The sequence below is a fragment of the Mus pahari genome, chromosome 9 (assembly GCF_900095145.1).
Source record: "Mus pahari chromosome 9, PAHARI_EIJ_v1.1, whole genome shotgun sequence".
Classification (NCBI taxonomy): Eukaryota; Metazoa; Chordata; class Mammalia; order Rodentia; family Muridae; genus Mus; species Mus pahari.
This window is the reverse complement of record NC_034598.1, coordinates 63,803,289-63,827,999: the sequence shown is the minus strand read 5'-3', so window position 1 is coordinate 63,827,999 and position 24,711 is coordinate 63,803,289. Positions and strand designations below refer to the sequence as shown.

Sequence of the window (24,711 nt, the reverse complement as noted above, 5' to 3'; positions counted from 1 at the left end):
AAAAAAAAAAAAAAAAGGAAAAATAATAAAAATTAAAAAAACATAAAAAAAAAAACACCCTGAAATTTGTAAAGGAAAGAAATGAATGTTTTTTGTTTTTTTTGTTTTGTTTTTGTTTTTGAAAAAAAAAAAAAAAGATGTGCAGAAAACCCTAAAGTATAGACAGTTCATAGTCATTTACTCTCTGGTTAGCCAAGAACCTTCGTACCTATTTTTAAAAGAAAGTCTTTGGTTTTAAGACTGCAGCCTTCACATTGTGGGTGTCATTTTAGAGAATGGCTCGCTGACTCTTTGAGAGGCTCCCTGTGGAAAGAGACACTCTGGTTGTCCCCGAGAGTCAGCTCTGTGCAAGCTCAAGAGAATATTAAGTGTAGTATTTTCTAGCTTTATTAAATATTCAACAGTTTTCCTTCTGTCATCTCTGTATCAAGGGCAAGTCGTGTAAACCTTGTCCCAAACACTCTGAAAACATCTATGAAAACATCTCTTCTTCCACCAGAAAGAGCATAGAGGTTAGAATGGAAGCACAAAGGGAAGGCGTAAGCTGGCTCGCAGTTGTCCGTTCAGAGGTTATAAGGTTTTAGTGCCCAGATGCGTACTTTGTGCACCTCCCTTATTTCCTCAGTTTGCTCCATGTATGGGAAGAAGTCTTTAGTTATTATACCTTTATTAGAGTTATACCTTAGAGGAGTCCACAAGACAATGAGAAAGAAAACCTTGAAGATTTCCTCCTTTGGGATTTATTACCCTTGTTATCAGTTTAACTCTGGTGTCTTTGATGAAAACACTATTTACAGGTGATATTCTAGCATTTGTGTTCTAAGGCTTTCTGTTCATTAGAGCTGAAAATTTTTTGCTTGAAAGGCATCCTTAGAGATAGAATATAGGTTATAAGGAAGGCAGCTTTTTTTCTGCTCTCCAAGCTTTAGCTCGGTTGTCTGGAAAATGGGATTAATTCAATTCATTATGCGATTTGTCCTCAAATTTTAATGAAAAAAAAAAAAAAACAAACGTTATTCTTCAGATAGATCTAATCATCAAGTTTTCCCTGTTGATGTTGTTTTCAGTATTATTAGAATTTTTTAAAAAAGTGCATCTTGGTTTTTAGTATTACTCTTCTTTAAGACAGCACTTCCACTGACACCTTAAAGTCACTGCTAGCTTATTTTTCAATTTTGCATTCTCCTTACCACTTCCCTTTGCCTGAATTTCTTACTTTTCTCATAGGGCAGGATTTTTGAGGAAATGGGTCACTAGCACTAACAGACAATACATAGGTATTGTGGCTGTGTGGTAGGTTATATTACAATGACTGTTGTTTAGACAATTCTAACCAGTACTTAGAAGTATTTGGCACTCAGAAACATCAGATTATTCCCTAAATAATTAAACCCGAAGACATGTGATCAGACACTGACATCATCTGTGTAGCTTTTAACCTAGCCTTAACATGTTTATTTTTAGGGAAGAACAAAAAATGAAATTACAATAACTTGTGATAGTTTCTGTGTATAGTTGTGTGTGCAGTAATCCCTCCGTATGATGACCTCTGCTATGTATGTGTGCACAGTAATGCCTGTGTATGGTGATCTCTAGGTATGGCTGTGTGCACAGTAATGAGTGTGTGCATTCAGGTACCTACCACTTACACTTCTTAGTACCAAGTAGGTTTTTAAGCCCTTGAAGGTCACATTTTATTTTAATTAAAACAATCTTTTGATAGTAACCACCAGTGGAAAACCTTATTCAGTGAGCCTCTTTAAGCCTCTGTCTGATCATCTGCACTATCTGAGATTGTTGCTTCTTCCCTTGGGACATTACACGGTCTCTCCCCTTCACATCCCCAGCATTGCCTTGCCCTGGGAACACCAACCTCACTTCTTATTTGCTTTGTTTTAGGCTTCTCTTCACAGCTCGTGCTTTTTTTTCCTGTGGAATTGTTTTCTTTGTTGTCATGAGCTTTTTTTTTTTTTTAAATCTATCTGGAAAAAGTGGCTAGGTGTGGGGAGAACAAGGGAAGCAAGAGTGAATGTGGTTTTGTGCTTGACAGGACCACCGCCTTGAGCAACATTTCTCCCTCCCGATTAGCCTCAATGCAAATCAGCATAAAATGTGGATTAAAGTTACTCTAAAGAAGTATCTGTGTTATAAAGGAGAAAAGAGTATGTGACAAATGTGAGTGTTACAGTAGAGAGATGATTGAAGAGCTGACAGAAGGAGCTCGCTTGTGCCTCTGCGCAGGGATAATTTAATGACCTCATGATTTATTTCCGAGTTGAATCTTAAGCCTCCTGTAGTTCTTTGCTGTCTATGGAAAGCCTTCAGCTGTATTTCAATGGAAAAGGAAGGTATGCACATGACAGGTACCTCATAGAGATGGTGATATTAACAGTAGGAAATGCAGATTTAAAAGGTCCACGTGAAAATGTATTCTGAATAATGAGTTTAGAATATTATGTGTTAGTAAGCAATTAGGAGCTATGAAACTATTTTGAGCAGATGGGCAGAATCACATTGTTTCTTTAAAGGAGCGATTGTTCCAAGTAATGAAGAAAAATGAATCAAGGAAAAAGTAAAAGCTAGGTCCTTGACTCCAGGAATGGAGAAAAAGGGATCATGATGCTACGGTCTTTAGAGTTGGAATTTTCAGGATTCAGGGACTCAATGGCCAGTGGCATTGAGGAAAGAAAATGAGTTCTCACAAAGGTTATTCAAGACATAAGGAATATGTGTTGAAAAGCAGACTTGAACAATATATTTCACAGTTATCAGAATTTCAATTTAAAAATGTGTAAGCACCTGCTTTGATTGCCTTTACATTGCCAGTGACCTAACTGAAAGTAAAGTGTGTTAAAGTGTGCGATTGATTCGAAAATTGTGAATTGTAAAAAGTATCATCTGGGAATTGACATTTTTTAGCTACTCTTGGTACATTGAATGTTGCTGGACTCACAGAAATAAATGAGATCAATTTATTTTAATAAACCACAGTATTCAGGCAACGGACCTAGGTGTTGTTTATTCAGAATTCTTGGGAGTCTTTGAATTCCTGAGATGAGAGCCCAGATCGTTCATGTCTGCGAAGTGTTCTTGGCATACTAAGTCCATATTGCTTTTGATCTGATACGGGTGACATCTGTGCTTCATGTGACCCAGAGACTCTGTGAGTCAGCACAGTAAGTCCTCTTGCTGATGTATGAGAGGTCTGGAGGACAGAGGTTTTGCTGGACTAGGAATTACCCAGAGGTGTAAGCAAACATGTCCAATAAAAAGTAAAGATCTTCAAAAGAAAACTAATTCTGAAAGAGTGAAAATAAACTGAACAGAATAGCATTGTCCTATATATTTTTTCAGATATATTTCTTGTTTGACTTGATATAAGTATTTTAAGAGTCTTTAGCCTAATTCTGTAGCCAATCTGTTCAGATACCATATCCTGAAACCCTAAAAAGATTTTCACTGTTAAGTAGTAAAGGCAATGAAAAAAAAAAAGTAATTTCTCAGTATTGCTCGGTATTATTGTGGATCCTAGAAAAGGTCTTAGGATAATGTGCAGTCCACAGACTCCACATTCCGTTGCTCTAGTTAAACTGTGAAGGCAAGCAACATGAACGCCCATCCCTGCCAACTGATCACTTCAGGATATTAAAAAATATGCCTTTGTAACCAGATTGTAATGTCCATAGCCTACCTGATCACCCCCTTTGGAGACATCACACAAACTCGCCCAGGTCTTCTGGGGAGGATTTACAAATGTGTGAAAAAGTGCTTATGGCTTTTAGTTAGAGGAAAAAAGTGAGACTGTAGTGTCAGCAAACCCCAGCATGGATGCCTACCAGAATGTACAGTCCCGGACCGAGGTCCTTACCTGGACTGATTAGGCAAAAGGCAGACGACTGCTACAGTATACTTGAGCTTGGCTTCAGATCTTAAGTTGTAGTGGAGTAGGTCATTTAATCTCAAGACACAATGAGTCACTTAAAACATAAATTCACATGCAAATTTAGAGAGGCATTTTCAATCATTGAAATTAGAAAGTGAAAGTCTGGCGTATGTCATGAATGTACAATAGACAGCTTTTAAATCATATTTATAAATAAGTAGCATTTTTACTTTAGTATGGATAAACAAGTAAAAGTATTTTTATGAAATATGTGGAAAGAAAAACACTTTAAGTCTCATCATGAGACTTACAAAACGAAAAGTGTGCTGTGTGCCACCACTGATGATTCTGAACCCTTGTTACATGATCATGTGTCAGAATCTATTGCAGTGACACTAATAAATTACAGAGACCTCCATCCCCATGTCTTCCTAAATTATGTTTAGAGATGAACAGACTTAAAACAATTATAATTGCCATAAAATTAGTCTGATACAAAAATATTAAAGGAATGGTTCATATTCATATTTGACAAAAATATTTTTTTTTTTAGAAAAAGATAACAGAGCAAAAGGCACATCTCCAGGGCATGCATGGAGGTTAATGGTCAAGTCAGTAATATTTTCAGTACCTGAAAATATTTTTTGAAGAACAGCTGTTAAATTGTGTCATATTAACTTCCCAGCCTGTGTTTATAGTATGATAATTTTTTGTATGAGGTGTACTTGCATATAATATATAATGTACATAAAGGTATATATGCATGTGCCACATGGCATATCCATGCTTATAAATATATGGCTGAAAATTTTCTTCACTGATGTTTGAACTTGATAAGCATGTACAGAGGCTCTGCTGACGTCCCATTCACTTTCCTCAATCTAATACAGTAGTATGTATGACTCTAATGGATCTCTCTATTATAGTACTATGAATTCCTAAAAACCGGTGGCTCTAGTTTTAAATGGGAAAACTGATGATGCCAACTTCATGTCTCTAGCCTGAGTAGTTGAAGTTACTCTCAGTTCTCCATGGGAACAGGAGATATGGGTCTTAGTTACGCCTGTCTGGATGATTCTTAAGAGTAGACTCCCTAATGAAGGAGATTTGCTTTGTCTTCCTTGAAGGCATAGTTCTGCGAACAGCACAAGACTCTTGTTAATTATGGCCGCGCATTCTGTAAGACTTGAATATGTCTATGAACAAAGAACATCTGCTAAGTTTAAGATGCTGAAGGAGCAGAGAAAAAAATAAATCAGCTATATAACTTTTGATGAATAAAAGCAACATAATGTTGAAAATAACCTGATTTTAGAAACTAGATTCAGTATTCTTAGTTACTGCTTTATTTGAATTTTATTTTAAACTTATAACACGTGATTAAAATTTATGTATGAAGATCTAATGTTCAGACTAGAATCTCCATTAGCAATACCTGATTCAATGCTACTGCCTTATACTTATGTAACTACTACTGAAATATCATATTTCTGTTCATTTATATCCTTAAGTTTACATAAAGAAATAGAATTAGACTATATATTATTGTGCAATTTATTTTTATTTTAACATGATTATTTGGGGCTATTTCATTTCAACACACACTAGCTTATGCCATTATTTAACGTTATTATGGATATACTATATACTATGTATTTTATAGAACACAGATGTTATCTAATGGCATATCATTCTAATTCATTCTTCCTGTACTTTAATATGAGCATTTAGGAAAGCAGGATTCAAGTGAAAAGACTGTATCTGGGCTCCATCAGCACCTGATCCCTGGGCACTGGATGCTATAGCACCTGACCCCTCAGCACTGGATGCTATTGCTGTTTTCCAGTTCCTATCTCATTTGTTTAAGAAGGAAAAGCAACAAGAAGATAATATAAATGTGGCATTCTAAATTTGAAAACTGTTAACACCCTTTAGATTGTAAATTAAAAGTGGGTTCATTTCCCTCAAAGTTAGCAAATGGGAAAGTAACATAGCCCCCCTCCCCCCCCCAATGATGCTACCTTTCAAGCGTTACCTTGCTTGATTGACTCATTAAGGTTGACTTATTTCCTTCATAACAAGTTCCTCCTTTAAGGTTTATATTATTGGTCAAGCTCTGTGATCATTAGTTATTAGGAGACTAAAGTGGTAGATTCTGCTTTGGGGCTACTGAAACCATGATGTACTACACTAACGTATTTAAAAGTCCTTTTTTTTTTTTTTTTTTAGATTTTTTGTTGTTTTTTTTTTTTTTTTTTTTTTTTTTTTTTTTTTTTTGAGGCTATACCAGAAACAGAACACTCACTCCATGCTTTTGGCCGAATGAGATCAGAATGTGACCTCATCCTATTACTCGGAGCAAGCTGTATTTAAGTGAAAAAAATTTTAAAGTGAAGAAACCATGTCACTGATCATAAGTTACAGGAGTACAGAAAAGAAGCAGTCAATTTGAAAGCTTTGAGAGATTGGTATTGTGAGAAACCTATAGAACCCAATTTCTTGATACTGATGGGAAACAGAAAATAAAAATAAGAATAAACTTTCTTCTTTTTTTTCAACAATCTCATTCTAATTGTATATATCTATGTATATATACATATTTATTGGATATTCTATCATATGTATGTATGTATGTATGTATGTATGTATGTATGCATCTAGATATATAAATATTTGAATGTTTATGTTGACATAAGTTGATATAATCCCTGATGAGGGCTTGCTCACTATGGAGCTAATACAACAAGAAGTACTGTCCACTTTCTGCAGCTCACCGCGGACACTAGACTTGAAGAAGGCAAGTCTGTATCCATTAGACTTCACCACTCAAGTTTTAAAAGGAATCTTTCCATTCTGAAACTTCCTGCAATTATGAACCAGTTCTCTGAATTCACTCCGCATGACACACCTTGTCTGAAAGCTTTCTAACAGTTTAATTATTTAGCTTGCTGAATTTTATTTTCATTTAGTGCCTTGGGAGTCTGTGGAGTTATCATAATGGAAAAGTATGAAAAAAAATGGCAATGCGATACCTCCTGGCAATGCGATACCTCTTGATTCCTTCCTCAGACACATTCTATTGACAGGATGATGGAAGCTACTGTTGGCAACACCCTAAAAAGTCGACCTGTTTGGATTCTGTAATAAATTTGACAGATTCCTTCAATTCTTTTATTGTTTGTTTTCTGTAAGTTCTTTTAAATTAACATGTCAATCCCCAAGGAAATATAATCATATCTCATTTTCTCATTTATTTATTCTTTCACTAAGCCTTCCCCATCCCTACTTTCATCTCTCCTGACCATCTACCACTGACTGTTCCGGGAGGAGGAGGAGATTAAAAAATGAATATGACATAATTCCAGCTCATAATGGCTGCCCAGCTCAGTGAAGGAGAAAAACAAATTATCTCCTCCCACATTTCTTTCCTTTTAATTTGTTTTTCTTAATACTCATTCTAACTTCACATTTGACCATTTCATCTCTATTCAGTGAGCCAGAAAAGAAGATGTTTTCTATACCCGAGGAGCTTAGAGTGAAGTTCAGATAAATCACTTCAACTTGTTACTGATGAATTCAATGTTTGCCTCTGGGTTATTCCAACCTTCAAAGCTTCTAGTATCACCCATTCGTTTGATATGTAAATGAATTCCTAATAAACCAAGCTTCTCTTCGTCGACCACAGACAGTATACTCATTTGAAATCTCCAAAGATTTTCACTGATGTCAAACTTCTTATGACTTTTCACTCTTAGGTCTCTTCCCTGAATTTGAACCTCTCTGCGTGTTCTGTCTCATGGACGATCCCCTCTCCCCTTTTGTCTTCACATGGCCCTATGCCTTCATCATTTAAAGCAGTGATAGTGGTAAGAGATAAAGTGTAGCCTTAATGTTTGACACTGGCACTGCTTGTCCACAGTTCTGCTGGTGAGCCTGTGCAGGCGTTTGTTTGACTCACATATCAGCTCTTGTTCCTCCTTAGAAATGATACTGTCTCCCTCTTCCTAAACTTCAACTTCTACCAAAATTCTCTAGCTTCAAGCAGACAGAAGCCAACTTCCAACTCCTCCCATGGCGTTCAGCACACTTCTCTTTGATGCCTCAAGTCTTTAATTTTTAAACAATTAAAACTTGTGCATCTGTCTGATTTTATGTACAAATAACAGGGATCCACTTTTGAAATAGATGTCTCTATCTTAAAAATGCTAAAGTTTATTTTGACTTTACCTTTTATTGAAAACGGATTTTCTCGTACAGTTGATTCCAACCAGTTTCCTCTCTCTCCATTCTTCCTAGCTCTGCTCACTTTCCCTCCTTCCCCCCAGATCCACTCCTCCTCTTATTTCCTCTTCTGAAAAGAGCAACCCTCCAGGAAATGACGGCCAAACAGGACAAAACAAGGCGGAAAATGCCCTCATGTTGAGGCTGGACAGGGCAGCTCTGTAGAAGGAAATGAGTTCCAAGAGCTGGCAAGAGTCAGAGAAACACCTCCCCCCTGTTAGGGTCCCACAGAAACACCAAACTAGTGACCATATACTTAAGTGCAGAGAACCTGGCTCAGACCCATGAAAGCCCCATGCTTGTTGCTTTAGCCTCTGAGCCTATGTGATCCCAGCTTAGTTGACTTGGTAGGTCATATTCTCCTGGTGTCTTCCATCCCCTCTGACTTCTACAGTGTCTCTCCTTTTCTCGTGTCTTTGGGGGTTCCACCATCTCTGAGGGAAGGGATCGGATGTAAGTATCCAATTCAGACTCTCTTTCTCTGCATAATGTTCGGCTGGGGGGTCTCTGCATCAAGGAAGACAGACAGGGGCACTTGACCTATACGTATAGTATAATAGCATTAGGTGTCATTGTTTTACAGTGTTAGTAATGCCACACTCCAACAGATTCATATTATACTTAAAATGGAAAGCTACGATACATAGCTATGATACAGCAATAAAAAAGTAATAACAAAACACAAAAAATGATACAGCAATAAAAATGTAATATAAAACACAAAATCATACTGTGGTCCAGTTGTGGAGTATTAGGGCCAAGAGTCAATTCTGAGGACCCCAATAGAATCACTCATACAGCAACGAAATGGTGAAAGACTCTGTGAAAACCAGGAAAGGTTTTTTAAACAGGAAGACAACTGGGGAGATAAAGAAAAAGTCCTGCATGGTATTGATGAGCTTTAATGCTGGAACAAGGGTAAGGGGTCAAGAAATCTTGGTCCATCTGTGATCAGGCTGATGATTATCATCTAAGGATTTGCCATGTGGATTTTATTAGGGGAAAGAAAGTTGATGAAGCCTAGGAAGGGGTTTCAACTCATCACAAGAATTTTATAAGCCACACCTGTTCTTCCTGGGATCCAAGGTGATGACAAAGAAGAATGACTCACATGGAAAGAGACAGCTGCAGTATGAAGGCAGAGATGTTGAAACTTTCATTTTCTTTTTAGTTAGTCATTGGGCATCTGCAGATGCCCAAGTGAAGATTCAGTCCTTTTGACAGACGCAGCTTCTAAGTTCTTATTATAATTCTTTAATTGCTTTTACTCTTTACATTTATTTCATGTGTAGAGGGTTGTTTTGGAAGCATGTGTTTGTGCACCTATTGCATGCAGTGCCCACAGAAGCCTGTAGAGGGCGACAGATCCTTTAATACATTGTGAACTGCAGTGGAGGTGCTGGGAATCGAACCAGCTCTCTTAACTGCTGACGCATCTCTCCACCCCCCCCCCCTTGCTACAGTTCTTAAAATAATGGTGACAAGAAATATTGAAAGATACATGCAGCAAATGCTTTGCAAAACATACCTGTTGGTCTCCAAGGCTTTGTCTTAAGTATGTTTGCATTTATAGATTGTTCAGATGGTGTATTTGGTCACAGCTATTTTTTGAAGGATTCAGAATTATATCAAAGTAGATATCAACAGCTAGGTATGCTTCTGTAGATCTTGTAAATGTTTATTAATAAGCCTTTAGGGAGTTTCATTTAAGACTATGAATGAATTTTTGTAATTTGAAAACTCTTCCAACCCATTAGGTGATTTCTTTTATCCATTTCCTGAATAACACACAGGAAATTGATTTCCAATTTTAATATGCATACTAATTACCTAGGGATATTGTTAAATAGGACCTTTATTTCTCTCCTTGCATAAGAAAATATGATATCTTATGGTGGTGGGGAGTAAGGGATTCATACTTGTGTACACTCTTCAGGTATATTTGTCGAATGACCCTTTGTTCCATCCTTTTCTAGGGACAGGTGATGCATTGTTTTTCAAATACAACTGCTTCAGTGTGCATAAGCACAGGATTCGAAACGAGCATCGTGAGAAGAAGACTGTATTTTAGGGAATTGACCAGATATATCTACTTGGTGACTTTTAATGCTTGTATGATGCTTTAAACTTAAGAAATCACTTTAATGTCTCTTTCCATGTTGTCTCAAGTTAGTATGGTCATTTCACACAGGGGAGTTACATGAAATAGCAAGCCCAAAGTAGCACTATCAGTAATTAAATGCCTCTAAAGGCAGGGTTCCTAACCTTTGGGTCACGACCCTCTTGGGGAGGGTGTCAAACAACCTTTTTGTGGGGGTTCTCTAAAGACCACTGGAAAACACGGGTTTATATTAAGATTCATAACAGTAGCACAATTACAATTATAATGGAACAACAAAAATAAATTTATGTTTGGGGGGGGGTCATCACAACATGAGGAACTCTATTAAAGGGCCGCAGCACTAGGAAGCTTGAGAACCACTGGTCTATAGAGTCACCTTGTGGTCTTATTTCAAAACCCAGGTGATATTTCTGCTTAATCACATTTACTTAGAGAAATCGATTAACCTGTGTGAAGGCAGAGTCCCGGATGGGATTAATAAATAACAATCTGCACTATAGGCAGATCTGGAAAAACTACACCAGGCTTGGTGATGCAGGCCCCTAATCCCAGCATCTATGGAATGGAGGCTGGAGACCCTGGGGTTTAACATTCCTCCTCACCTACAAAGAGAATTCAAGGCTAGCCTGAGCTATGTGATACCCTTTCTTAAAACAAAGAGCCACAGAGGGGTTCTTTCAAAGCTTGTTGATACATGGTTTTAAAACTCTTCCCTTTCTACGCAGTTGGCTTCTGCTCACCCCTCATTTCAGTCTGCGGACAAAGGTCTCAATGACCCTTCATCCCAAATATCTTCCGCCATATTTTTTTCCTTTCAAAATGTCATATATTTTTCCTTTACTGAAGTTGTGACAGATACAATTATAGACCTTTTATGCGATTAATGCATCTTACATCTGCATCCTCCGCACACTGTAATACTTCAGTGGATTATGTTTCATTAACTGCTATTAAATTAAAAGCTTGTCCTGAGTCCTGGCAAAGAGAAGCATCTAATGCGCTCTGTGCACGCATGCTGTGTAACAGAGAAATGTCCAGTCATAAAAGTTCCAAGTTTTGCTTTTGTAATTTTCTTTGACAAATGTTAGTGCATATTACAGAATTGTTTTTGTTCTTTGGCTGTCACAGGCACGCTAGGACTGTCTGAAACGTGAAGCTGTTAAGTCATCTCATGTAACGGTGCCATTTTAGACTACAGAGTCAACTGGAAGAAGTGATTGCTGAAAATCATTTTAACAGAACAGCTTAACTGCTGACTATCGGGTTTTTTTTTTTTTTTTTATCATGTTAAACTCTTATGCCCAATCCGAAATGCTGGAGACAGAGTGGCCTTGTGGACTGTGGGTGGGAAGAAGGATGGGGCCGTATGTGCAGAGCTCTAATGACAAAAGATTTCACATTTAAGCAGAAACAAATGTAACTTTCAAATTTAGAGATAAAATAAGGTTGCAGTTCCAAATCAATTACCATTCACAGGTAACTAGAGCACACCATCTTTTAGTGTATGCAAAGTTGTAGTGATGCAAAGTCCTACCCCAACTGACCGAACAGAGCTGTGTGTTCATTTGTACATCAAATGAAAGAGCAAAATGGACAAAGTTCGTGTCTCAAATGCTCCTGGAAAACCCAACAGTTGGATTATAAATGGCTAAACCAAAAGTGTTTGGAAGATGTGTGTGGGACACAGGTCAAAACTGTAGAGGTGACACTCGCTAAATGCTGTATTCTGGCCATGCTCACACTACTTGGGTAAGCCCTTAATTTGGGGTGGTTGTCTGACGCAGACAGCCACAGTAGTAATCAGTCCTTTTGTGATGACCTCACAGGCTCATTGGACTGAAAAGATGAGCCTATGTTTTTGAGATATGGCTCAGAGCTCTCAGTGGCAGCCATGCCTGAGAAGTGGATGTCTGGGGACAAGTTGGACTTTGGAAATGTCCCATTGTTTCCAACTAAGTGACTCCTCCTGCTTGATACAGTTTCTTTCTCCTGGCGATTCCATTGTTTATGAAAGGAGAGTAGCTTCTGGGACATTTACAAGAGAATACTAGAGACCTTAGCCACTCAGCAATGTCTCTTGTGAAGCCGTGAATGACAGAGGTGCCCTTCCTTTGAACACCTGAACACAAATATTCAGATCTGTAGTATTAAGATGTGTGTGACCCCAGGCTAAGGGAAGGGGCTTCAACCATTTGTATTCTCCATCTTGGAATTTGATAACTTTAGGGGATGGAAGCCTTGACTGAATTTGTCAGGTTATGGCCTGAGCCTATCACTTTAAGACAACTGACTTATAAAGAAGGAATGGAAATGCTCCTGGCCTGATACCCTGGAAGTGTAAGATGCAGATAGTATTAGTGTTGTTATGCAGACTGACGTGGAATCAATTCAGTAGTGTGTGGTTCTAACCAGAACTGTATAACTGGGAATTCTTAGGATTTATCTATATTTGTAGGTGCATGTGTTTTCAAGTATTATTGATTAAATAAATGGAATTCTTAGCTTTGAGAAAAATAGCTTTATAATTTATTACTTCAGCATCTTCAAGTTCTTTTTCTTAAGCATGGGAAGATAATAGTGTTTGAATTTTCTCCCTAACTTGGTTTCTCTCCTTTAATTTGTGTTACTTGAGTTTGTGCCCAACCTAGATTCTCTCTATTGGGCATTCTCTACCTTCAGGTGCCATTGAACACTCCCAAGTTTTCATTTTATGTTCATATCTCATGATACCCCCAAACATTTTATTCACAAGTCAAAAACTGATGTTTATATTTGATTGACTCCTAAATTTACACCGGTGTAATCTGCCATATATGTGCACTTATAAACATTGTTTTAAAGTTTCTAGGGCATCAGCAATTGTCTGAATTGGAGCTATTGTCAAAAATGTGGTTTTCCCTCCAGACTGTTGCCATTAAAAATTGTTTGGGAGCCGGGCGTGGTGGCACACGCCTTTAATCCCGGAACTTGAGAGGCAGAGGCAGGCGGATTTCTGAGTTCGAGGCCAGCCTGGTCTACAAAGTGAGTTCCAGGATCACCAGGAGTAGACAGAGAAACCCTGTCTAGAAAAAGCCAAAAAAAAAAAAAAAAAAAATGTTCGGGAATGATTTTTATGGTTTGTTCAAAGTTTTTCCCTTTTCACACATCACAGAGCAAAGCTTTGTGTGTAAGTGTGCAGAGAGCAGAGTTTGGAGAACCTTGTATGCCCAGCCTGCTTACCTTGGCGTGCATGTCTCTCCTTGCATTTGAGAATCATTTGAAGTGGAATCCCCAAATACTCCGTTGTCCCGCTTGTTTGACAGCGATCAGTATCTTTCTGATTCAGATGTAAATATGAGATGGTTCAGGTCACTCTGTGTTTCTGTTTCTTTCTTTCTGCAGTTTATTGCTTTTGCTTCTTTGTTCTTCATTTTGGTTTCCATCACAACCTTTTGCCTGGAGACACACGAAGCTTTCAATATTGTTAAAAACAAGACAGAGCCCGTCATCAACGGCACCAGCCCCGTCCTCCAGTACGAAATCGAAACGGATCCCGCCCTGACGTACGTGGAAGGAGTGTGTGTGGTGTGGTTTACTTTTGAATTTTTAGTCCGTATTGTTTTCTCACCCAATAAACTTGAATTCATCAAAAATCTCTTGAACATCATTGACTTTGTTGCCATCCTCCCCTTCTACCTAGAGGTGGGACTCAGCGGGCTGTCCTCCAAAGCGGCCAAAGATGTGCTCGGCTTTCTCAGGGTGGTTAGGTTTGTGAGGATCCTGAGAATCTTCAAGCTCACCCGCCATTTCGTAGGTCTGAGGGTGCTCGGACATACACTTCGGGCGAGCACCAATGAATTTTTGTTGCTGATCATCTTCCTGGCGCTGGGAGTTTTGATATTCGCTACGATGATCTACTACGCTGAGAGAGTAGGGGCTCAGCCCAACGACCCTTCAGCTAGTGAGCACACGCAGTTCAAAAACATCCCCATTGGTTTCTGGTGGGCCGTGGTGACCATGACTACCTTAGGCTATGGGGATATGTATCCCCAAACCTGGTCAGGGATGCTGGTGGGGGCCTTGTGTGCGCTGGCCGGAGTGCTGACAATAGCCATGCCTGTGCCCGTCATTGTCAACAATTTTGGAATGTACTACTCCTTAGCCATGGCGAAGCAGAAACTTCCAAGAAAAAGAAAGAAGCATATTCCTCCTGCCCCTCTGGCAAGCTCACCTACATTTTGCAAGACAGAATTGAACATGGCTTGCAACAGTACCCAGAGCGACACATGTCTGGGCAAAGAAACCCGGCTTCTGGAACATAACAGATCAGGTAAGGTGCGATTGCAAATGTGGACCATTAAAAAGATACTTTATAGACCACTGCCTCATATAGGCAAATGGTAGCTGCTCTCGTTTTCTGTAAATATCCATGCGTTTAGAGTTTTATCTCATAAAATGTGTGTTTGTGTGAAGCTTGTCTATGTAACAAGACTGTAGCATTTCTGCTTAAGGATCTGCAGAGCAGGTCGGTGGGGTTTTCTGGCCCTGGTGGGAATGAACTTTGCTGATAATGCAAATATTTTTCTTTCGCCCGTTTGTCGCCTCTGTACCAATGTTTCCCTGCTTCTCGGCATGATGTGATGGTATGATCTTGACCGTGTTCCATTCTTCGTTCTCAAAATGTTCACCTCCATATCATTTGGCTTGGTGTGTTTGCCTCAGTTTCACCCCTGCCACAGGGCACTCTGCATCTTGACCTTGTTCAGGAGAAGCAGTTACTGAGGGAGAATGGATGCTTGCACCTCAAAGGCATAGGCGCTAACGAGGTGATGTGGAAGACAGACCCTGCAATAAGACAGCTCATTACTAGTGTTATTCTAGTGAACTGAGTTTTCATTGGTTTAAAATTAAGTAGGGTATTGCAGCCTAACACTTTTCATGATACAAAATTACATGTAATAGAAAAAAAAAAAAAACACCCTCCATTGTTAAGGGTACAGGTCATCGTCCATGGATAACCAATGACAAAACTGCATTTCTTTCCTGAAGTCATTTTTTTAATTGCACTGTGCCTTGCTTGGCCTCTTCTCCCTTCTAGAACTGAGTTGTGAACATTTTAATACTTGAAATTTGCTAGATTCCTGCTCCCTGTATGCTAGATGTAACCTATGGCCGATTAATTCCAACTTTAGGGTCAGTATCTCCAAGTCAAGGCAGAGGGAGTTCCTGCTTGTTAATCATGTCTGAATCAAATATAATAGTTTTTAGATGAACAAAGTATTTATTTAAATAGCTCATTTTGAAATTTAAAGTGTTTTATTTAAAGTGCTAAATTTAAAGTCTCTTATTTACTTATCTATTTCTATTTTTAAATGCATTTATATATTCACTTTACATCCCAATGTATGAAAAAGAAGAGACTGCTGATGATCTCATGACCCATTTAGAAACAAGATTCCCCCTTTACCTTCTGAAAAATTTTTATGAAGCAATCAGAAAAACTCAGAGAAGTCTGGCTGGAGATGAACTCCTGTTCGTTCATCTTATATGCCTTTGGAAACTCATCTGCAAGTTCCATCAACCATGTATCTTACCGCGGTTAAGAATATCTGTCGGAAAGGAGGAATTTAGCTAGGGTTGTTACTCATTACTTGGTTCCTCAGTGTTCTTCTGTAGAGTCCTTAAGAAAGGCATGGACAAAGAGGTCAACACTGTAATGCCAAGCGAGTGTGGAGGGTGATGAAGGTATGCAGAGTCCTTGGCGAGCAGGCAGAATGAACACCACTCTCAAGGACATGGAGAGCTGGCTATAGCCTTTGCTCCAGATCGTTTTAAGTCTTCAAAGTGGAATGGTTCTTCTCGTGGTTTAGGATTAGTTTGATTTTAGTGGAAAACTGAACTCTTTAGGAATTGCAAAACCAGGACTACTTAACAGAGTTTTATTAAATGTATTCTTATTTTTAACCGTTTCCACTGGTAGTAACTGAATAACACGTGACAAATTACATAGTAAATTTTGTCTAATTCATTATCACATTTATTTTGAATTCACATCACCTGTGAGAAAGCTAACTACCCATTAGATTGATTCCAAAAATGAATCAGAATTTCATAAGGAACATCTCTTCCTTTTAAAACACACCTCCATCTTACTCCACGTAATTTTTTTCTTTATTGTGGCGAATACTGTGATGTGATTACTGTGTTCTGTATATTGAGTGACTGGACTATGGGCATCTGTTGTAAACTCTCTGTCCTGTCTCATTTCCTCATCCATCACTGTCTGTCAATGGGCGTGGTCCTGTGACCAGTGTTATCAGGTGACGACAGTACAGGAAGTGAGCCGCCATTATCACCTCCAGAAAGGCTCCCCATCAGACGCTCTAGTACCAGAGACAAAAACAGAAGAGGGGAAACGTGTTTCCTATTGACGACAGGTGATTACACGTGCACTTCTGATGGAGGAATCAGGAAAGGTATGCATGCATTTAATCAAATCTTAGTAGGTGACTTAGCTGTTTAAGTAAGAATGATGCAAAATGCTCAGTCATCATTTTCCAGGGAGCGCAGCATGTGGCGCTCTTGAATTCTCTCCATCCTGTCTTCTCATTATAGACACTTTCTAACACCCACCACCATAGCCTATGTTATTGTTATATATAAAATGCATTACCCTTTATTCTGTATACTTTTTTTTCCATCCTTTTATTTACTTTCTGTCTGTGGGCAGAATTTTAACAGAACATGCAAACATCCTTAAGTCAGTCAACATTAAGTCAGCCCTTAGTTATTTTAGTGGAAAGCTTTTAGCAGTCTTTAAAAGTTATCTGTTTTTATTAAAACAATGCTCACTGCATGGCTCTGTGATTGTATTTGTTAAGTAATTGATGGCCATTAAATAATTGATTAGGCGTTTTTTCTCTTCCAAAAGAAAGAACTAAATAGCCTTTAAGTCACTTTCCCAATGCCCTGGCAGTTGATACCAACAGCTTCCCCGACTTTCTCAAAGTGCGACATACTCTACTCTGCCACGTGCATCCTTTTTAATCAATTGAAAGGTCAATTGGGACTAAAATTACATAATTTTCCCCTTAGGCCCAGTGAAATAATTTAAAATCCATTAATATTTTTCTCAGCAGACAGTAAACAACATCTAACATGTAGGAAATAATAAATATTTGTTGATGAAATTAAGAAATGGCTTGAAAGGGCCATTGTTAAAGACTGTATCAGGACAGGTGAAGATCTATGATGATTTTTTTTTTTTTTTTACTATAATTGGCTACTCTGAACAGAAACTTTGATCTTTTGTTTCACTGTATTCTATAAACAGTGTCCATATTTGTTATGTAAAATGGTTTTCCTATATCTTTAACGTTTTAAACTTAAAATGTTTGTCTTACGATGTCCTCCTTAAAGAGTATCTGCTATCTCATGCCCTGGTTCCCTTTCATTTCTTCCAAATATTTTACTTGTTCTCTACTTCAATGTCTTTGCGGCGCAGAAGCAGACAGAGGCCTCTTCATTTTGTTTTATTTATTTATTTTTATTTTTTTGCTGAGCAATAAATAGCTCAAATGATTCTTCATTCCAGTCACTTCCATGATTTACCTGAGTTCCTTGAGCTAAAAATGTATTTCAGTCCTCTGAAAGGTTTGTTTACTATTTTTAAAATTTACATATGTGCTAGAAAGTTTAAGATAAAATAGTATAGTATTTTTGGCCAAATATATGTGCACATATTAGGTAGTAAAATTTTGTGTTCAAAACCCTTTTAGTACATAAATATCGTAACAGAATTGGTCTGTATATGAATACATGTATATAGGTGTACACACACTTATTAGTATATGTGATTAAGTAGACATTCATTTTTATGCATCTTCCACTAAAGTATTATATGCAGTGCTTATAAAAGGGTAATGAATTTAAAGATCTTGTTGCACATTTTCCTTCATGTCATATAATACAGCTAAAAATGTCAGAGAAAGCCGGGTGTGGTGGCGCACGCCTTTAATCCCAGCACTCGGGAGGCAGAGGCAGGTGGATTTCTGAGTTCAAGGCCAGCCTGGTCTACAAAGTGAGTTCCAGGAAAGTCAGGGCTATACAGAGAAACCTTGTCTGGAAAGTCTGAGAAATTTGGGCATTGTAAGATAGTATGTCAATAAAATTTTTTACTCTAAAATTGCAAGCTTTATGAACAAAAGAGTTAGTTAATAAGGTACTTGTTCTGCCTGGAAAGATACATGCAAGTTTATTTTCTAAATGCAAAGTATACTTTTTAATGAGGACTTCTTCTGAAAACTGAGCATCTCCCACGAACTTCTTATTTTTTCATCATTTCTTAGCACACCAACTCTTCCATGTTCTTGATTATTTCTTCCATAACTGCATGCGTTCTTTATGTGGGCTTCATTTCTGGATACACGTAACCATTTTTGCTTTTGTCTTCTTTTATTACATATACCAGAACCTATCCGTTGTCTTTTCCCTTTCCTTTATATAACGTACAGAGTTCTTTTATTTACTCTAACCTTTGCTTCCTAGAGGAAGGATCTTAATTCAGTTTTCAAGTTGATTTCTACTAATTCTATTGAAATGTTCTAAACATTCTCTCTGTATGATTTTAAAATATTACTGGATTCCTATTTTGTTGTTTTACTTATAATTATGGAAATATTTCATAATGCATTAGGAGGACGCAAGGATTCATTTAAAAAGTAATCTCCCAAGATTACTTTGTGTTTCCTTACAACTGCTTTTGAGAAGCAAGCCATCATTGATATTCTCCCGAATAAGTATATGCCCCTAGAAGCTGAATAAAATGCATATTCTTTATTTGGAACTTGGTTCTAAGAAGGCTTACTATGGTTATGTTCATGAATAACTTACATTTTATATTTAAATCTTTATGGATATTTCCAGTCACTCCTGGAAAAGCTTGATTAAGCAAAAGAAAAAAAAAGTATGATAATTTCTAATTAGAAATATTTGGAATAGATAAAACTAAAATATATAAAGAGCACATAATTTTACTAATTAAATAGTTGCTGCTAAATGAGGAGTGCTTCTTCAAATGATATTAAATTACTGATATTAAAATTTAAAAAAAATCTGTAAACAAGAAATACCGACTTTTAAAAAATCTATAATTTAGAAGAACAATTAACAGTTTAGAATAGCAATCAGGATTCATCTATCACTGGGTGATTAAAATAAAATTATCTAACAGTTCATTACATGTCTCAGTTGTATAAGGAACTTGGGCTGTAAATTACCCCTGGGATGCATTCACACACCAGAAATTAGCATGCGTCAGTGTCTGTTATCTAGTTTACATTTTTTAGGTCACAAAATCAACTTTAACTGTGTAGGAAAATCATTTTCTTTGTAATTTTCAAAGTTATACTTTCAGCCAATTTACAGAAGAGCAGAGAGAATGGAGTTACCATGTACATGGTTTCTATGTAAGGATAAATTACTTCCAATTAAAATAAATGAAGGCATCCTTTCATTAACCATCACATCATCCATCAGAATGGAATGAAAACCTACCCTCTCCCGTGTTTTATAATGAAGGATACTAGCTGAGCAGAGGCAGGTAAATCTTTATTCAACATAAAAATCCATTCCGCAAACCCCACTTATAATTAATAGATTGTAAAATGTCTATTTACAAAATTATTTAGAAGACACTAAGACTACTGGAAGTTACCGTGTGTGCATGTGGGCAGGGAGTGGTCCTTGTGGGCAGGGAGTGGTCCGTGCTCTTCTGCCCTGTTTTTCCCAGTTTTAGCCTGTTCAAAAGTTGCTATGGAGTCTGTCTTGATGTATAACTGTCTTGGCCTCTCCTACGTCAGATAAATATAAAAATTACTTCGGTCCCAATAAAACGTAGAGGCGGTTACAAAGGACTTTCTTTTCTCTTCGTCCCCCAATCAGCAAGCACACTAGAGCCCATGGAGAGTACTGCACAGACTAAAGGAGACACAAGACCAGAAGCTCACTGGAACTGTGCGCACTTACTCAATTTTGGGTGTCCTACAGGAAGTTCATTTCCCACCCTCTAACTGTTCAGTGGAACTACCAAAATGCTTATTTCCAAAGCTGTGTGATAGGATTCCACTCTCACTCACGTGTCTTGCTCTGCACGTCACGTCACGTCACACTTTGTATGAGAAGCGCCCCCAGCTCATTTGACTGTTTCTAATACTCTACCGAAAAAAAAAAAATGCTACAATACATGACTGCCTCCAAAGGTCACAGGATGGGGTCCTGGCTGAAGTGATTAGGGAAAACAACCAAGCTAATGTTCCTGAGAAGCTGTTTAAACTCTCTAAGTACATGGCTATCACCAACAATAGACTAGGTCGAGAGTTTTTGGTTAAAACAAAATTTGCCTCAGAGATGGAGTCATCTGCATGTATCAGATTCAGATCTATTCCACTAAAATTGTGACTCAGTTTACATTTCATGTGCTTCCTTTTTATTTAATTTAATTTAATTTTATTTTTACTACCTAAGGGATTAATAATGCACTTTCCATCCTGTATCACCTGGATAATGGTATCAAATGCCATTATTATTATGAATCACACTTTTTAACCTAGTAAACCTTAAAAAAAATACATATGTTGGACATAAGTGTGTACCTCAGGTTAAGCATGCTTCGTGAGTTAATTAAACTAAAATGAAAAGGAACATATCTTCTGTATTTTTAATTTTTAGAAACATGTCCTGAAATTTAAAAGTGTTGAGTCTATAAATGTATTTAAGGGTTTTTCTTTTTATTTTTTGTTTGTTTTTATTTTGCCTAATGTTTAAAAGTTCTTGTAGTCTCTATGCCAAAATGACATCAATACTAATTATAATAAGCATGAATATAGTTTGAAATATTGTAGCTATAGTTTGGGATAGCTGGTTTATTTTTTTTTTCAGAATGTGAAATAAAGTGAGCTTCAGTTTTTAGATGTATGAATTGTGTCAATATTGAATTCTTTACAAGTGGTTTTAGCTGAAAAATAGCACTTGGGGTTACCCTGCACTGTACTGTTTGTCTATTTTCTGGTTGAACTCAACTGATGTCTATGCATTTTTTCATAAAAGGATATGAAAAATCCCGAAGCTTAAACAACATAGCGGGCTTGGCAGGCAATGCTCTGAGACTCTCTCCAGTAACATCCCCCTACAACTCTCCGTGTCCTCTGAGGCGCTCTCGGTCTCCCATCCCATCTATCTTGTAAATCAATCTGCATCAATCGGCTAAATTCTATCAATACAACTAACTACTGTTTACCCTGTAATGGAAACAATTAACTGTAGAGTTTCTCCAGGCTCCATTAATAACAGTGTAGCTCCTGCATGATATTATTGTTTGAAGTCAGAAACGCTACTTGAGTAGCTAAACATCTTATCCTGGCTTTAAAGATGATCTAAAGTAGTGCTACTACTCAAGACAAATCGCCCCACTTTCCTTTCGCAATACAGTGACCAATAGTGTCAGATATGGGCCAGTGCACTAATGCATAAGCCATATCTTCAGGGAGATATACTTTAATAGCGTGCTTCTAAATGCCAGCCACTTTACTGGACCTTCATTTCTTGTGAGTCCAAACCATTCTGAAGATGTCTGGGATCCTATCTAGATCGCATAGAACATGACTTTGGTCAGTTCATTGGCATGGACCATCTTGTCTGTATCACCTGAGTACAATGTTGTAGAGTCCTGGGACTGGATGGCTCGGGATACGTGTACTTGCTTCAAACCATCCTGCAAATGTGAAACCGCTGGGAGCCTGTTCTGCACGTTGAATTGTGGGGCAGGGAGGGGTGCCTTTCTCCTTGCTATCCCCCACCCCTTCTTTGATAGAAGTATTTACTTTAAATACCTTTATTTTTCGATTGATTTATTTTTCTTTTTTTATATACATATATATAAAAAATGCTGTATTGGTGTTCTGAATGTTTTTGGTTGTTTGTATACACAGATAACTGCAAAGAGGTTGTCATTACTGGTTACACGCAAGCCGAGGCCAGATCTCTTACTTAGTGGCTTGGGGAAGGCACAAAACGTGAAAAAAAGGTAACAGCTCACCAGGCTTGCATCGTTCAGCCAAGAATGGCTGCTTGGTACTAGAGCCATTCCCCCCTTTAAGTCCTAGAATTTGTCATTATTTTTAGAGGTAGAGTGCCAAATATTACCCAAAGCTTTTGTCTTTCTTTTTCCTTGCCTCTTTATTTTTATTTATTATTTTGTGTGAACATTAAAAGTTACTGGTGTTCACCAGAGGGTTTTTTGACTAGCCTTAAGATTTGCATCAAAGGACTAACCAGAATTTTCAGGCTGTGTTTAATCAGGTGCTTTGTCCCGTGTGTTGTCTCCATCTGTCTGTCTTAGCTCCCTATCTTAACTCTATATGCTATCTGTCTCCATAGAGGGTAGAAGCACCCTGATCGTCTCTTTGAACTCCCTACCTCCTGCCATGTCTTCTTTGCTGCTTGGAGCAGCCTCTCTGCTTTGTATGCAAAACTAATGATGCTGTGTAGACTACCTAGATTAATAGGCACTGTGAATATTTTTTTTTTTTTTTCATGAGCAGGACCGAAGCAGCAGTTTCACCACAATTCTCTGTTCCCTAACGCAGTGCTGGTTTCTACTACCTAGCAATCAGCATCCCTAGGGAGTCTTTTTTTTTTTTTTTTTTCAGTCTGGAGGGAAGATAGTCTGTTTACACATCCCTATCAAATGCCGTAGCAATAGTGTATCTGCTATTTTGAGTATGCGAGGGAAGGAAAATGCCATAATATAATCTCAGCCTAGACTATAACTTTCAATGAATTATCCTTAAGAGTGTTGATGAATTCCTGATTCTCATGTTTATTTTTGATAGAAAGGCAATTTTCACTTGTGTTATTGGATAGAGACATGTGTTAGTCTCCATTCCCAAGCCCTAGAGCATGAGCTGCATGTCAAGAGATCTTGTACAGCAATGCATTTACCCAGACGTAAATACTCGAAATTTAGAAACACCGCGATTCTTTTGATAACACCATTCATAGAATGCTATGAATCCTCAGAGATTTACGGTAAGGAATTAATATGCTGTCTGGTGCTGCTGTTATTGACTGCAGTGTTGTACAGAATTTATCATGGATTTTTGACCGCTGAAAAAAGGACATTGAGATTTAGCCATTCCAAGGATTGTACCGGAAAACTTCTGCTACCGAATGTAACCCGATGTGACCGGGTTGTTTCCAGAAGAGGTCCCGCATCTTGTGAGGCATTTAAAGCTTATAAAAAGGGACGGTGGATGGAACTGAGATGGTGCTCGCCATGGGAATATTCTGCTTGTCGACAGACCTGAGTCCACGGAAGAACTGTAAATACCAATGTGTGCATGGGTCCGCCCCTCTCACAGTCTCATAGAGAGCAGCATTAATGGCCAGAGTCTGTGGAGCTTCAAGGATGCCCGCAAGGCTCTGAATGGCTCCTCTCCGGCTCGCGGTGGTTTTGCAGTGAATTACAGAGGGCAGTGAATCCGATGTAGTATAGGTCTGTTTTCATTTCTCTTATTTGTACATTATGTGTTGGATCTCCAAACACTGATTGCCTCATTTCCTTGCAAACCGCTTATATATCAGCGTGTCGACTGTGTTGTAAACTTCTAGTGTCTACAAAGAAATCTAATCGTTTCTTGGTCACGTGTTCATTTAGTTCTGGAACGCCGTTACTATCTAGAAGAAAGTCATCAACAGTGTTCATAGCTTAAGTCTTTTGTCCTTGTTACCTCAATTATAAATATTAAAAACTATAAATTCTGGCAATGAGAATATTTTTTTATTAAATTATCAAGGAAAATGTCAGTATATAGTAGAATATTATCAAATTATATCCTAAAATGTCTATTTTGCATAAAAGAGATATTCTTCAACCAATTACTTTTTTTGTGTGTGTGAGCTTTGTGGCTAACGGAGCGTGCATTTGTCTTTATCACTGCTGTAGTTGAAACTGTATAAGAGTTTTTCATCTTGCTTAATCAATATTTCCAGAATCTAATAGTTCCCCTGGGATTCTGAATATACTATATAGCCTAACTATAACTCCTCTGTATCGTGTACCTTTTGTGACCATCTCAAGGTGCATGCCTAACCTTTGTGATAAGCCAATGGACATGTTACTAACTGAAATGAAGAATAAAAGTCAACTGATCTGGGGATAGACTTGAATCCTACCTGATTAAATGATTCATACCCTTCTCTGGCTTCCTTTCTTTGTGTGTTACGATTTCAATGGCTTGGCTCCTGTCCTGCTTCATGGTTCCACAGCGCACACACTTACACAGTCCCAAGAAGTTGGAAATGAAGGGCTTTCAAAGCTACGGAAGCTCTCACATTCACTCAAAACTTTGGAACATAGCTTATATTTTCAATTTCATTCTGTTTTCTT

General features: G+C 37.9%; 1 protein-coding gene across 6 annotated transcripts in view; it reads left to right on the top strand.

Moving 5' to 3' along the window:
• Kcnc2 (potassium voltage-gated channel subfamily C member 2) overlaps positions 1-24,504 on the top strand; it is a 181,855-nt gene extending 157,351 nt beyond the window's left edge. Inside the window, exons 3-6 of one of the 6 annotated variants that reach the window (XM_029542371.1) lie at positions 13,668-14,595; positions 14,988-15,091; positions 16,577-16,741; positions 22,253-22,321. In XM_029542371.1, coding sequence (XP_029398231.1) covers positions 13,668-14,595; positions 14,988-15,091; positions 16,577-16,696 — 1,152 coding nt within the window. In that variant the 3' untranslated portion in view covers positions 16,697-16,741; positions 22,253-22,321. Of the gene's footprint in view, positions 1-13,667; positions 14,596-14,987; positions 15,092-16,576; positions 16,742-20,207; positions 22,152-22,252 lie in introns of those variants that run through there. The other 5 variants (XM_029542370.1, XM_029542369.1, XM_029542368.1 and 2 more) reach the window with 5 other exon arrangements.
• Positions 24,505-24,711: the final 207 nt, after the last annotated feature.